Source organism: Aegilops tauschii, chromosome 7 (assembly GCF_002575655.3).
Source record: "Aegilops tauschii subsp. strangulata cultivar AL8/78 chromosome 7, Aet v6.0, whole genome shotgun sequence".
Lineage (NCBI taxonomy): Eukaryota > Viridiplantae > Streptophyta > Magnoliopsida > Poales > Poaceae > Aegilops > Aegilops tauschii.
The window spans coordinates 621,719,351-621,733,220 of NC_053041.3; the positions used below are offsets into that span (position 1 = coordinate 621,719,351).

Genomic DNA, 13,870 nt, shown 5'->3' on the forward strand with positions numbered 1-13,870 from the left:
CGCGACGGCGGCCAAGGCAACTTTTGTCTCTTTGCCTGGACGTCGCCGTCCGCCGACTGAGCGCTGGGCGATAAGATAAGCAGCCGACGGCCTCGTCGGGCCATTGTCGCCCGGTTCGGTATGGAGCTGCCCTCGTGCCCTCGTGCCACCGCGTACGGCGCGTGGTTGGTAGGTAGTAGGTGGTACCACGAGTGAGTGATTTGGGATTTCAGTGTAACGTTCTTCAGCTTCCCTGCCATGTTTAGAGCATCTAAACCCGACCGGTCAAAAAAAAAAACCCTGACCCACCCGCGCGTCTCAAACCGGTCTGGGAAGACCGACACCCTTCATATTCAGCCCAAATATGGGACGGATATGGGGCAGCCTGGACGTGTCTGTCATGTCATGCTGACAGTCGGGTTCCACACGCAAATGCCCAGAAACTCAACGGTCTAGTGGGAGTCTTCTTTGGCAGGGGTGTGAACGCCGCGTCGCATCGCTACGGCTCGCCACCTGAGGGCCAGGGCTCAATTATTTAAGTCGGACGACATCCCCCAGCCCTAGCCACGTCCGCCCCCTCCCTTTTTGCGCCGCCAGCCCAATCCCATCCATCCACTTCTTGCCATCGTCCACACTCATTTCCGCTCTCCCTCTCGCAGTTCGGCTCCGCCATGCCCCAGCAGAAGAATACGACCTACGCTATGCTTAAGCCCAAGCGGCGCCTTCAGTTGCTCAAGGAGATCTGAGCTAGGCGCGCCGCTTGGTTGGTAGTGGGCATGCCTTCGGATTCGTCGGAGCCGGGGGAGAAGGAGGAGCCGGAGCAAGAGCTGGAGAGGAGGAGGAGGACGACGAGTCGGTGCCAGTTACTAGCTTCGCCATGGCGGACGCCTTGGCGGAGTACGAGGTCGCCCAAGCGGAGGAAATGGCGGAGCAGACCGCCATCCTGGAGTCCATCTAAACTGAGGCTTATGCCAAGGACAACCGACAGTTTATCCGGTAAGAACGGGCGGCGATCGACGCGCTTTTCGCCGAACTGGAGGCAGAGGAGCCAAAGCGAGCAGGAGGGGGAGTAGCAGCTCCCACCCATGTACTCGGAGCCCGCCACAGAGACCGCGGACATCTTCGACGAGGACAACGAGTAGGACAGTGTAGGGTAGTTGTCTACATAGTATGTAGATCATTCCTTTGCATGTTTTATACTCCCTCCATCTCAAAAACTTTGTACTAAAGTTAGTACAAACTTGAGACACTTATTTTGAGATGGAGGGAGTATGATTTTAAGATTCGAACTATAAGATATGTGGATGCAAGAGAACAAAATAGGGTTACCCAATCAATACCCATTTTTGCGGTCCGGATTTGTTGTGTCTTGCTATAGATGCTCTCAAGAGGAGCTCTTCTTCTAGAGCAGAATCTGTCTCACGTCATGCAAAAACTCGTCCTGCTCACTCTGTACGTATGAAAAAGGAAATGCAGGGTTTGTAGATGCTCGCTCTGGCTGCTCTCGAAAACGAGGAGAAAAAGGACATGCACAGACATCATGAGCCACTTCAATCAAACGTGAAAAAAAAAACATGATTTGTATCCCAGCAAGCCATTTCCATGGGCACGACTTTCCGTTTTGAACTGGCCAAGATAAATATGAACCGCGAACAAGACGATTAGGGTTGCCGGCACCCGTCGATGTTGCCGCCAGCCTGCCTTATCTCGGGTGGCCTTAGGGCATCTCAGCCGATCTTCTAAATTTGAGAGTAAGCGGCCGATTAATCGTTAGTGAAATAATTTTATTTCTTAAAATTTTAGTCGTTTCTACCTGATTCCCTAAACTTAGTGAAGTACAAAACCAATTCTAGGCAAACAAACACAAATTCAATTCAAACAAATACTTAATAAAAAAACTTCGTCTAAAACTTACTAATTTTAATAGTTATCTTCGGCGATCTCTTTCCACTCGGCTCTGGACAATCCACCGATCATGGGATCTAGGCCTTGGCCATCGTCTGGGTCATCAAAGATGTTGTTGCCGCCAAAGATGCTGGTGACTTCGTTCCGGCCGCCACCACAGATGCTGGTGACTTCGTTCCGGTATTCCCTCATCTCCGGTGCGGAGACCATCCTCGGGTCGACGGGATCTAGCTGAGGCATCTCGCTGAACTCGAAGTTTCTAGCTGTCGGCGCCGTGCAGACGCACATACCAGATGTCATACTCGCAGGCGGCCTGCTCGGCGGAGTGGAAGCTCCCAAGCCACAACTTCTTGTGGGTGTGCCAATTCATAATCTCGGCCACCCACGTCCCAAAAGGCCCGCTGCCGCACACCAACGTAAGACCTCTATGGCGGTGACGGATTGAGCTCGGGGAAGTCGGCAGGCGGCAGAGGATTGGGTGGGGGGAGAGGCGGAGAGGCGTGCACGTCTTTTACTTAGTGGTCGAGCGGAGGAGTAACTTTAGGAGCTCGGGGCGACGTGGAGTATTTTTTTACTTCACTAACCACTTTACGTGTTCGTTAGGTCCCGGTTAGAGTAGTAAAACCAAAATTTTACTTCTCTATCCGGTTTTAGGGGATCGGCTAGAGATGCCCTCGGGGCCACGGAGGCCCGGTGGACTCGGGTCCTGCCGGCGGCAGGGATGTTGCTCTGTTTTAAGTTACAACTAAAAGGATGCCCCGGGTGTTGCTCCGGGAGTTTGTATGAAATAAAAATTAGGTTGAACTAATCAACCTAGTTAGTGTCTTTACAATTTCTTTTGTAGCGAGATAATATGTTTATCAATATTTTTAAATAAATAAATGTACATCTGTATGTATAAGTGCAGAATTGGACGAAAACGGAACAAATATGAATGCATGCGTCACTTTCTTTCATAGTGCTAGCACCCGAGTATGAGCTGCATGCATGTATCAACTTTTTTTATTGATTAAAACACTCCTTAGCCATCATTTACTACATGCGCTGCATGCATGCGTTGGTGGCTCTTAATGGGTAGATCCAATGGCTATTGTAGTCTCATCGAGTATATCCAACGGGTAAATTAATTTAGGTGATGTGGCTCAAGGAGAAGCAAGAGAATTCCTAGAAGTGGGGGTTAGCTATTTAGATATAGTAGATTTTGAGTTTGGGTAAGGTTTGTGTCCCACTCAGAAAGCCTGGGCGAGGCGGCGATGCCTCTCTGAAGATGAAATAAGGTCTTTCTAACTAGTTTTCTCCCGTTGGTCCATCTAGTATCGTGGGAAGGCGCGTAAGGTGTGTCTTTGATGTATATCGCAGGGTTCGATTGGTGTCTCAATTCCAGCACCCGCTTTAATGCCGGCTCCAGTAAGAGGCCGCGTTTTCTCTAAGTCGGCATGAGTGCGGCGCGGGGAGCGGAGGTGCGGTGCGTGGGAGATGTTTTTTGGTGGACCAGGGTGTCAGACGTGTACATGGCTACGGTCCGGGCGCCCACAAAGCTCGCATGATTTGTGTCCGGTTTATGGGATTTCAGACAACCGGACACATCCACAGATGAATAGGATGTCATATTGGATGACAAAATGCGTTCGGGCAGCTTTCCACACGTTTGCGGAAAATTTGAGGGTCCTTGTTCGAGACGCCTAACTTTCAGCCATCCATCAGGTGGTTTGGTCCGTCTAGACATTCCTACCTGACCTGGTCCGGTTGACACTCGAGAGGAACAGTAGCATCAACCAGCTTCTTTCCCTTATCATCAATATTCAATAATTGTCCTCTAAAAATAATATTCAATAGCGAGAAACTCACCTGAAAAAGCCACAGTGCATTCTTTTTTTGGGAATCTAACGGAATCCAACATGTAGCGTCTTTGTTGGCCGTGGACCCTCGTCATTTCGTAGGACAGTGAAAGTGTGGCCTTCACAAACGGTGAAGTGAGACAATGGAAACCGCTAAAGTAGTGAGAGTGTGCAGGACAATGGAAAGTGAGACCAGCATGGCTCACCTTTCTCTTCCCACCACGTACGGGCGGCGCGTGCGCGTGCTTGTTTGGTGACTCGCGTGGTGTGGGTTTGCAGCGGCCAGCGACCCACCGCCGGCCGAACGGGTCCATAAATGGCCGACGGGCAGGCGCTACATTTGGAACCAGGCGCACGACACGGGTCACATGACCGCGGACGAGGTAGAGACGTGGGTGCGTGCCATGGAGTCAGTGGGAGTGATCGCCGACAGTGCAGCGCCTCTGCTCCTCGCGGCCGTCGTCGCCGTCTTCCTCGCCGGTACGCTGGTCAGGAGGCATGGCGGGCATGCCAAGAACGGCCGCCTCCCCCCGAGCCCCGTGGCGCTGCCGCTGATCGGCCACCTCCACCTGATCCGCGAGCCCCCGCACCGCGCCTTCCACCGCATCCTCGCCCGCCACGGCCCGCTCGTCCACCTCCGCCTCGGCCCCTCCACGCACTGCGTCGTCGTCGGCTCCGCGGACGCCGCCCGCGACGTGCTCAAGTTCGAGGGCAGCATCCCGGAGCGCCCCCAGACGGCCGTCACGCGGCAGCTCGCCTACGGCGCCTCCGGCTTCGCCTTCGCGCCCTACGGCCCGCACTGGCGCTTCATGAAGCGCCTCTGCATGTCGGAGCTGCTCGGCCCGCGCACCATCGACCTGCTCCGCCCTGTCCGCGCCGCCGAGCTCGCCGGCGTCATGGGGGCGGCCGCCGCGGCGGCCGCGAGCCGCGAGGCGCTGGACGTGAGCGGGCAGCTCATCCGGCTGTCCAACAACGCCATGATGCGGATGGTCGCCAGCGCGCTGCCCGGCGACATGGCCGACCTGGCCCGCGACTGCGCCAAGCAGGTGGCGGAGCTGGTCGGCGCCTTCAACCTCGAGGACTACGTGGCGCTGTTCCGCGGCTGGGACCTGCAGGGGCTGTCCCGGCGGACGCGCGGCGTGCACGCCCGGTTCGACGCGCTGCTCGAGTCCATCATCCGGGCCAAGGAGAAGCAGCGGCGCGACGGGGCCGACGGGGGCAAGACCAAGGACCTGCTCGACATCCTCATGGACGCCGCCGCGGACCCGGCCGCCGAGGTCAAGCTCACCCGGGACAACATCAAGGCGTTCGTCCTCGTAAGTACTCCTCCCACACTCTGTCAGTCTATGTGCATCTAGATCGAAGTGAGCTGAGCCTGAGTTCATCGTCCAATGTCGAATGAAACGAACAGGACATCTTCACGGCCGGGTCGGACACGACGGCGACGACCGTGGAGTGGATGCTGGCGGAGCTGCTGACCCACCCGGACTGCATGCGGAAGCTGCGGGCGGAGCTGGACGCCGTGGTGGGGAGGTCCCGGGTGGTGGGCGAGCCGGACGTGGCGCAGATGCCGTACCTGCAGGCGGTGCTCAAGGAGACGCTGCGGCTGCGGCCGCCGGCGGTGATCGCGCACCGGGAGGCGGTGGAGCCGATCCGCGTGCGCGGGTACACCATCCCGGCCGGGACGTCCGTCTTCTTCAACATCTACTCCATCGGGCGCGACGCGGCGTGGTGGGAGGACCCGCTGGAGTTCCGGCCGGAGCGGTTCATGCCGGGCGGGGCCGGCGAGGGCGTGGACCCCAAGGGGCAGCACCCGCAGCTGATGCCGTTCGGGAGCGGCCGGCGCGCGTGCCCCGGCATGGGCATGGCCCTGCTGGCCGTGCCGGCGTTCCTGGCGGCCCTGGTGCAGTGCTTCGACTGGGAGGTGCCCGCCCCGCCGCTGGACATGGAGGAGGGCGAGGGGCTCGTCATCCCGAGGAAGCAGCCGCTGCTGCTCCGGCCGACGCTCCGCCTCGGCCATCTGCCCCTGCCCTAGATGCCTCCATTGATGCATCATGCATGCATCCACCCAGCTCCTAGGGCTAGGATCAGATCAACTCGTATCGAGCATTTCATCTCGTGCTCCAGTGTGTGCATGCTTTGCTCGCCATGGTAGAAAAACAACCGAGTTTTCTGTGCGTACTGTTTTGTATTGTAACCTGAGTTATGTGTTCTACTTGTTTCTGTTGTGGATGCAATATGCTAGATTTTCAAAATTTTCAATCATCACGTTGCAACATTCACTAGCTAATTGGGTAGTGTCTGCAACATAACACAACGCTAAAACCTGCAAGCAACCCGTAGATCCACATTAAACCTGAATAGTTATCTTGATCACAGACTCCCATGTTGAAATATATTGGCCACATCCCTCCATCAGCTCGGACTTTTAGAGCAATTGGCTGGAGCATGAGTTCACTATGGTATCCGAGTCAAGAGGTCTTTAGGTGAAAAACCCGCCAACGCATTATTAAAATAAAAAGATTCTCGGGCCTATATCAATCTCACGTCTAAGGACTAAATAAGTGCGCACGCCATAGGATGTAGTTGGTTCTGGTAAGTTTCCCGGATACTTGGGAGTTGAGGCTGAAGGTGGTTACGGTTGAATAGAAACATAAGACTAGATAGAAGTTTAAACAGAGAGAACTCCTAACTAATCTATGGAAAACGCTATCCCTCAGCCGACTGATGCACGCGGAGCGTCCGCCGTCTTCGTAGCCGTCAGATTGATTTTGATTAAGCACTCGCGCTGGCCACCAGTCCTGTGCAGCCAGTTTTTTTGCAACAAGCGTATCGTTTCATAAGGTTTCTGCAACAGAGGTCTTGTTTTAGAAAAAAAAGCGGTTCGATGGTGAAGTTTTTCTTTCAGCAGCTAGGTCTAGTTTTTGGAAGTTTCTGCAATAGAGGTCTTATTCAGAAAGAAAGAAAAATGGTTCGATGGTGATTTTTTTTTCTTCTGCAACATGGCTCTTGTTTCAGAAGCATATCCCCGGTTGCATAAAGTGTCGGAGGAGCGCCTGGTGTTAGAGCATACAAGGCCAAGCATTGCAACACGATGACTGTTTCAGAAACATAGCTCAAGTTGGAGAAACCGACAGAGTGCCTGGTGTGAGAGCTCATTGCCGTCGTACTGGAGTAGAGGCAGTTGCTTGGGGTGCTGGGTCGAGGAGGCGCGGCAACTCCGGCAGTCGGCGGCGCTCAGGCCATGGCGGGGCAGCCGTGTTGTCTCGGTGGACCTTTGCAACAAGGCCCTTGTTGCAAAGCCCCTGAGCGCAACAAGCTAGTTGTTGCAAAGGTCCTTGGTTGGCTGGTACGGTAGATCAGACAGCTATTGCTAGCAGCATCCGACGACTGCCGAGGCGGCTGATCTAACCAGTTTATCACCCGGCGGACGCGTAGCACTGCCCCTAATCTATCTAGTCTAAAGTCTACAGATATGACTTGGGCTACAAGAAGGAATAAGAGGGAGAGAGAATTATATGCGTGACACAGTTTGTCACGTTACAATATGTTTAACATCCCAATCACAAATCTCGCAAAAAGAAAACATCCCAATCACAAACCATCTATTATGGGAACATAGTTGATATGAGGAAACGGCTATATCCACACAAAGAATAAGATCATCGGTCATTGTTGTGGGTAACTTACCACCAAAAAATTCTTACAATCGTCGAATCCTTCCAATAATGGGCTAAGGTCTAACTGACCATCCATAAAACACATAGTTTGGGCATTCTGGCTTGGGTGATTGCGAGGTTTAACTTCTCTGCAACACTCGAACCTTTTTTTTTCCGAGGAAGCAACACTTGAACCTTCCCCAAGGCCTTCTCGCCATCACCAACACCGAGCTTCTTACGGATGACTAATAGCACCTCTCCGGCACCGTGGATGTAAGCTGTTGTTCGCCTGCGAGATCGCGGATTTCTTGTCGCATCTAGTAGTACTAAATACACATCGTCTAATGTTACGAGTATCTAGTAAACAATCTCTTCTGCCTAAAACCGACTCCATTTTTTTTAAAAGATTTTGATAGCAAATTATCTGCATTGGTGGTCAGGACCATATATGTCAAACCTTTTGAAAAGAAGACTATGTATGTTTACTCTTCAGAGCGAGACAAGAAGACATTTTTGAATGATGATGTCTTGTGATCAGGAAGTGATCAGACTATCAGGTCCAAATGGGACACTTCCAACTTTCCAAGAGTTTGGCGATACAAGGAATTCCCAATTTTCACCACGCTAGAGCATGTAGCGTTTAAGCCTCGGGGTGATGTTAACAAAGCTAAGACCTGCAGTAGCATTGAGCTACAGAGGAAACGATGCAAAGTGGTTTGATCCCCCAAGCAGCTCAAATCCGCAAGCAATACCTCCAAGTGTTATCATTGGCATGGTACAGTGAAGTAGTTAGTGGCCTAGTAACGGCTGTGCAGCAGCAAGAGAGTAGGCCAAGGTATATGTCAGGGAAGGAGGAAACGGATCAATTATGATACATAACCATGCAATGATTATGTGTTCAAGATTTAAACTTTTGTGTTCTGTACTCATAATCGATGAACTATAAACGAAGTATTTTACAAGAAATCTGTGATCGAAGTTAAACTTAGGAACACGTGGGCAACTTGCATTATCCAAGAGGGAGCACATTAAGAGCTGATTAATATCTGCATTAATATGCAGTAACATAACACAGGAACAGATGACAGTTGGCTTTTGCTGCTTATATAATTCTATTGGGCAAACGAGCTGTGAGGCACAGCAGGCCTGCAACTCAGCATCACCTGATAACTGCCAAACAAATGTTTTTTACTGAACAAATCATACACAACAGTGCACTCCATGAATGGTACACAGGATAACATCAGGTCGAATTATTCAAGATATACCTAACATGATTCAAGTAAACCTAAGTAATGGAACATCAAATATCTAAGGACGCGAAAAAACAGAAATGAATATGTACAGCTGGGCCATTACATGGAGGTGACAATCAGGGGCATCCCATATTAGCCAAACCAATTTAGACCAAGTTGGTTAGAAGTCGGTGGTAGTTTTACTGGTTTCTGCCATGTTTGGGAATTTTTTCACCTTTGTTCGGACGGCCACTAACTTCCTAGTAGCAGAGCAAACAAGGTCGGGCCTGAACTATCAACACTTACTCTGCCCGGCATGTGATCATGTTAGAACACAGGCTACTTGAATGAACGCATAACTAAGTGTTGCCTCCTTTCACTGAAGCTGAGATCTGCTGCTGCTTTCAGGCCAATGGAAGCTTGGCGCATTGTTGTATTGTGTCAAATCGAAAGATATGGTCTCCACCTAGAAGGCAAACAAATTTTAAGAAAGATAAGCATTAGTTTATCAGAATTTACTAAGACCAGTAAGAACAGAGAGGGGTACTCTAAAGGGTATATTTGAGCTTACTCCGTATGGGAAGGTATCTGGTGCACCACTAGATGTTAATGGCCATCCCTCATTTACTTGATCTTCCTGAACCTAATGGGGGAAAACTTCAATGTTAATCATCAAGAACTATATGAAGAACAAAAAAATACTAGTCAAATGTGTGGACCTAGTAACAATACATACATTTGCGCTTTCTGTTATGCTGTCAGTTGCGGTGACCGTTGTGCATAGGTTGTTCGCAGTGGCATTCCTCCTCTTGTTATAGGCCCTTTTAGTTTTCTTTTTCAGGGTATCAAGAACTGTTGGTGTCGTCAGTTTCTTCTTGCGAGAACGTTTTGACTGACCTTGAATGAGATCCCAGCCCTTCGTACTAAGAGAAATGGGTAATGCATCATCAGTGAAATCCTCATTCACTGGATTATATGCAAAGTTGGCAGTTGAAACTTGGCTGTCAACCCTTTGATCTCTCAATGACTTCTCATAAGAAATCACTTTATCCCTGATCTCCCTCATGACTGACAAAGCATAATCTTTTGATTCTGAGTTCACAGAACCCAGTTCCACAACTTCTGCAAAGTATTGGTGGCCTAGTTTGTAGAGATCATCATAACCTCCCAATTCCTGAGTACTTAATGAGACGTCCCGGGACATGGAAGAACAAGTTAGTTTACAATCCTTGCACCAGCGATGAATGATGTATTTTGATGGAATCATCGGTACAAGCTCCTGCCTCAGTACAGTGAGAGCATGTCTGCACAATATACCTTTAAATTGAAACAAGCGGCAGAAGCACCATATATCATCTTCAGCATTGTCATAAGCAACTTTGTAGTCCACCTTTGTTTGATTTACATGCTCTGATACTATGTATGTAACTACTGAATCACTCCGATCAAGTATACTATAGTTGCAGTGAAATGAACGCCCTAATTCATTCAAGAAAGTTTGAAATATCTCCATTGTGTACATCTTTGCTGCTTGCTCCTCAACAGGCAATCCAGTCATCAAGTGTGGCCTCATCTGAGACGATTGCAAATCCTCATAGGTTTCCTTTTCTAACTTAGTTCTAACAGCTGCCTCATACTGCTCAACAAACATTTTCACAGACGTACCAGACGTCAACCACCCATCAAAATAGTCGGTTGCACTGTCACTTCTGTCTGTGACGGACATTCCCGCCCAAAAAAAATCCTTCACATAAGCAGGAGCCCACTGCGCCCTGACCTCGTATAATTTGGACAGCCATTCATTTCCCTCCAACTGAAATTGATGTGCCATTTCTTGCCACTCTTTGTCAAAATCAAGAGTAGTAACTGAGTCATAGGCCAATGTGCTGAAAGTAGAAATCACTTCATCCTTCTTTTCCATTCCGGCCAACTTCTCAGGAAGCTCATTTAAAATGTGCCAAAGGCAAAAGCGGTGCCGTGAATTGGGGAAAACCTTTTTAACAGCTATTGCAACATCATGACAATAGTTGGTAATTATTGAAGGTGGTGGCGTGGCATTCATGCATCTTAACCATGTATCAAAAAGCCACACGTAAGCTCCAAGAGATCTACCAGCAAGCAAACCACACCCTAGTAACAGTGGTTGAGCGTGGTGGTTAGTGCCCACAAATGACACAAACTGTATATCATACTGATCACTGAAGTTTGTGACATTAATAGCAACCACATCACCAAAGTAATTGTAAGAACTACGTGATTTGGCATCGGCCCAGAAGACATTCCTTAGCTGTCCTTGCTCATTCATGTCCAAACTGTGAAAGAAACACGGGTTTCGGTCTTGCATGTCGTTGAAAAAACTCACTAATGCCTCTAAATCTCCTTCAGCAAGCTTCAGTTTCCTATTTCTGTCTATCTTGGTCTTGATTTCAATCTGGGCAGACGAAGGTATGCCACTATCTCCAAAACTACTAGAATGTCCAACAACTGAGCTACTCTGTGGCGCCTCAGACAAACGAGGTGGATTTAGAGAGAAAGGGATGCTCTCTAAATGCTTCTTATATTTAATCGAACCGGGATCCAGTGGATGGTTATGCTCCAACTCGAGAACAATAACTTCCCAGCGATTCTGAAAATGGGCGTCCTTGACAATGATCTTAGCCTTGCAGCCAGTCTTTGTGCCTCGCTTTCTTGCAGGCCTTGTGACACCAGATCTCAGCCTAGATTGCCCTCCTTTAGAGCATATGAAGGTAGAGCGATAGCGGAAACCATCAAAGGTGTTGTTAGATCTCCTTGTGATACCAAAACCAAAGCGGCGCCCATATGCGACATAGAACTGAAAGGCGTCTTCCTCTGAGTCGAATACCATCCCTACTTTAGGTATCCATTCTGGATCCATATCAACCGGCTTCAAGACATCGCCCTCAGCAAGGGTTTTCTCCTTGTCACCATCTTCTTGCACGTCTCCTTCATTGGATGATTCGGTGCTATAGCCTTCCTCTTCCATTGGTCCTGAATAATCTATTCGGCCTGAAAGAAGATGAGCAGTACCATAAACCGTGTATAGATACAGAAGCACGCTGAGCATTTCTACAGCAGTTTTGGTTCATAAATAACTTTACAACTTTCTTCAATAATTATTACTTCAGAGTACTACTACCGGCACTCAGTGGCGGAGCTAGGATTTGAAACGAATGTGACATGTGAACATTTGTAGTAATTACCAACATCATATATAAATAGATCAAAAATGTAGTCTTACAACATCGACAAGGTTATTTGTTAAATAAAATTGAACATGTTATGTGTCGATGTAGTGTTGTACAAATAATAATTCCCTGGCTACCTGACTTCAGTCTCTGGATAAACTGAGATCGGGGCTGCTGCACGCCTCCAGCTTCCAGACTCTAGCGAATCCCAAGGAGGGCGAAGGCTAGAGGAGCTGCCGGGCCTGGACAAATTCAGATCTGTGCCAAAAAAATCTTGTCAAATTCAATGTAAATATGTCTAAATCAGAGATCAGGTGAGCAACCATGGGGGATGGGTGGATCAGGGGATGGGGGTACCTCTATAGGGAGGAGACGGGCACAACACCTGAGCGGATTGGGCGGCTCCGGCAGTTCGGTTAGCAGGGAGGGAGGCTCCGCGTACTGCTGCGCAGTAGTACGCGCCTGCGCGGGCAGCAGCCGCCGGGCGGTGGGAGGGCAGGCAGGCAGGCAGCGGGCGTCAGGGCGGTCCGGCGGTGGCTCTGGGCGGCCGGGCGGGCTGGCTCGGCTGGCGGCGGATCAGTGTCTCAGCAGTCACCGTGGACTGGATTGGCCGGACAAGCAGACGACACCAGGGTAGGCTGTTTGCTGGGCTTCTTTTCTCCCAGGCCCATCTCCTGATAAGCTATACTATATAGACCAGCCCAAAATTTCTCAAGAAAAAAAAATATACCAGCCCAAAATCCCAGGGTGGGCCGGGGCACTCCCTGTTTGTTGGCTTGCTGAAGAAAGAAAGCAACCAACCAACAAATTCAGAGGAGGGGCTCGCAAGCAAGCAAGGAGGCCAAGAGAGCAAAGGAGGGGCTTAGCATCAGCTATGTGGGAGCCGGGCAAGGTAGCGCTTGCTGAGACGGTCGATGGAGATGCCAACGGCGCGTGCTTCGAGCTGGACGAGAGGCGCAGGGGCATTCCGGTTTCCGGCGGCAGCAGTGGGGATGTGCACGGGTGGTCGGCCACGCCGGTGGCTGAGCCGGCGGTGCTCCCGCGGCGCCGCTCGGCGTACACCATGCCGCAAAGCTTCGAGCTATCGTCGCTCCTTGCGGAGGGTGTGCCTGTGCGACATAGAAAAATGTTTCTTCGGTTCCATTTTCCTTTTGCCCTTTTGCTTTTTTTCTTTGGCTTTCTCTGGTTTTCTTTGTTTTTTTTCTTTCTTAATTTTATTTTTATTTTTCAACGCATGTCAAATATATTCATACACTTTTTTCTATTTTTTTATACATGAGCAACATTTTTTACACATGTCAAATATTTTCATACACATTTTTATTATTTTTTGTATACATGAGCAACATTTTTTACACATTTCAATTAGTTTCATACCATTTTTTTGTACATGAGCAACATTATTTACACATGTCAAATATTTTCATACATATTTTATTTTATTTTGTATACATGAGCAACATTTTTTACACATGTTTAGCATTTTGCAAATACATGATTAACACCTTCTCAAATATATGTTTTCATCTCTACCTTTTTTCATACACATTGTAGATTTTTTGTATACATCAAACATATTTTTATATACTTTTAACATTTTTAAATATGTAAAAATACTCGTTTAAAAAAAGCAAATACGCGCTAACTTTTTTCAAACAGCCATTGATTTTTTTGGTATGATACGTAAGCATTATTCTAAACAATGCGAACATTTTTTTACATTGTATAAATATTCTTTTAAATGCCACAAACATTTTTTTTGAACCGTGTGAACATTTTTCTTAAGTAATGTTCGTTTTTGATTGGTGCAAGACATTTATTACATGGATATATTTTTTACATTGTACTCCTTCCGTAAAGAAATACAAGAGTGTTTAGAGCATTTAGTGATCTAAACGTTCTTATTTTTCTTTACGGAGGGAGTAAAAAGTACCACTTACATTTTTTTCAAAACACGTAAGAATTTTTAAAATGTCGTATACATTTTCTTAATGGTAAGAGCATTTCATGTTGAGCGAAAAATTTTAAATGTGTGGTACACTTCTAGA

The 13,870-nt window shown here is 48.8% G+C and overlaps 2 protein-coding genes across 3 annotated transcripts; one reads left to right on the forward strand and one right to left on the reverse strand.

The window, feature by feature from the left end:
- The first annotated feature begins 4,050 nt into the window (after positions 1–4,050).
- LOC109787084 (cytochrome P450 93G2) lies at positions 4,051–5,987 on the forward strand. Its single transcript, XM_020345643.3, has 2 exons — positions 4,051–5,038; positions 5,134–5,987. The coding sequence occupies exons 1-2, from the start codon at positions 4,091–4,093 to the stop codon at positions 5,755–5,757; spliced, it is 1,572 nt and encodes a 523-aa protein (XP_020201232.1). The 5' UTR covers positions 4,051–4,090; the 3' UTR covers positions 5,758–5,987.
- Positions 5,988–8,474: 2,487 nt separating this feature from the next.
- LOC109757219 (protein FAR1-RELATED SEQUENCE 6) lies at positions 8,475–12,493 on the reverse strand. 2 transcript variants are annotated; one of them, XM_020316048.4, is made up of 5 exons: positions 12,180–12,493; positions 11,960–12,080; positions 9,353–11,643; positions 9,188–9,259; positions 8,475–9,082 (listed from the first exon to the last, which is right to left on the reverse strand). In XM_020316048.4, the coding sequence occupies exons 3-5, from the start codon at positions 11,618–11,620 to the stop codon at positions 8,993–8,995; spliced, it is 2,430 nt and encodes an 809-aa protein (XP_020171637.1). In that variant the 5' UTR covers positions 11,621–11,643; positions 11,960–12,080; positions 12,180–12,493; the 3' UTR covers positions 8,475–8,992. The 2 variants fall into 2 exon arrangements, with proteins under 2 accessions (XP_020171637.1, XP_073361545.1); XM_073505444.1 differs by having other exon boundaries at positions 12,208–12,453.
- Positions 12,494–13,870: the final 1,377 nt, after the last annotated feature.

Excerpts from the sequence above, each read along its gene's own strand:
- LOC109787084 (XM_020345643.3), top strand. The coding sequence starts at position 4,091 with ATGACCGCGGACGAGGTAGAGACGTGGGTGCGTGCCATGGAGTCAGTG. Across the intron at positions 5,039-5,133 it reads ACATCAAGGCGTTCGTCCTC|GACATCTTCACGGCCGGGTC; the intron begins GTAAGTACTCCT and ends TGAAACGAACAG.
- LOC109757219 (XM_020316048.4), bottom strand. The coding sequence starts at position 11,620 with ATGGAAGAGGAAGGCTATAGCACCGAATCATCCAATGAAGGAGACGTG. Across the intron at positions 9,260-9,352 it reads GCATAACAGAAAGCGCAAAT|GTTCAGGAAGATCAAGTAAA; the intron begins GTATGTATTGTT and ends TTCCCCCATTAG. Across the intron at positions 9,083-9,187 it reads CAGATACCTTCCCATACGGA|GTGGAGACCATATCTTTCGA; the intron begins GTAAGCTCAAAT and ends TTTGCCTTCTAG.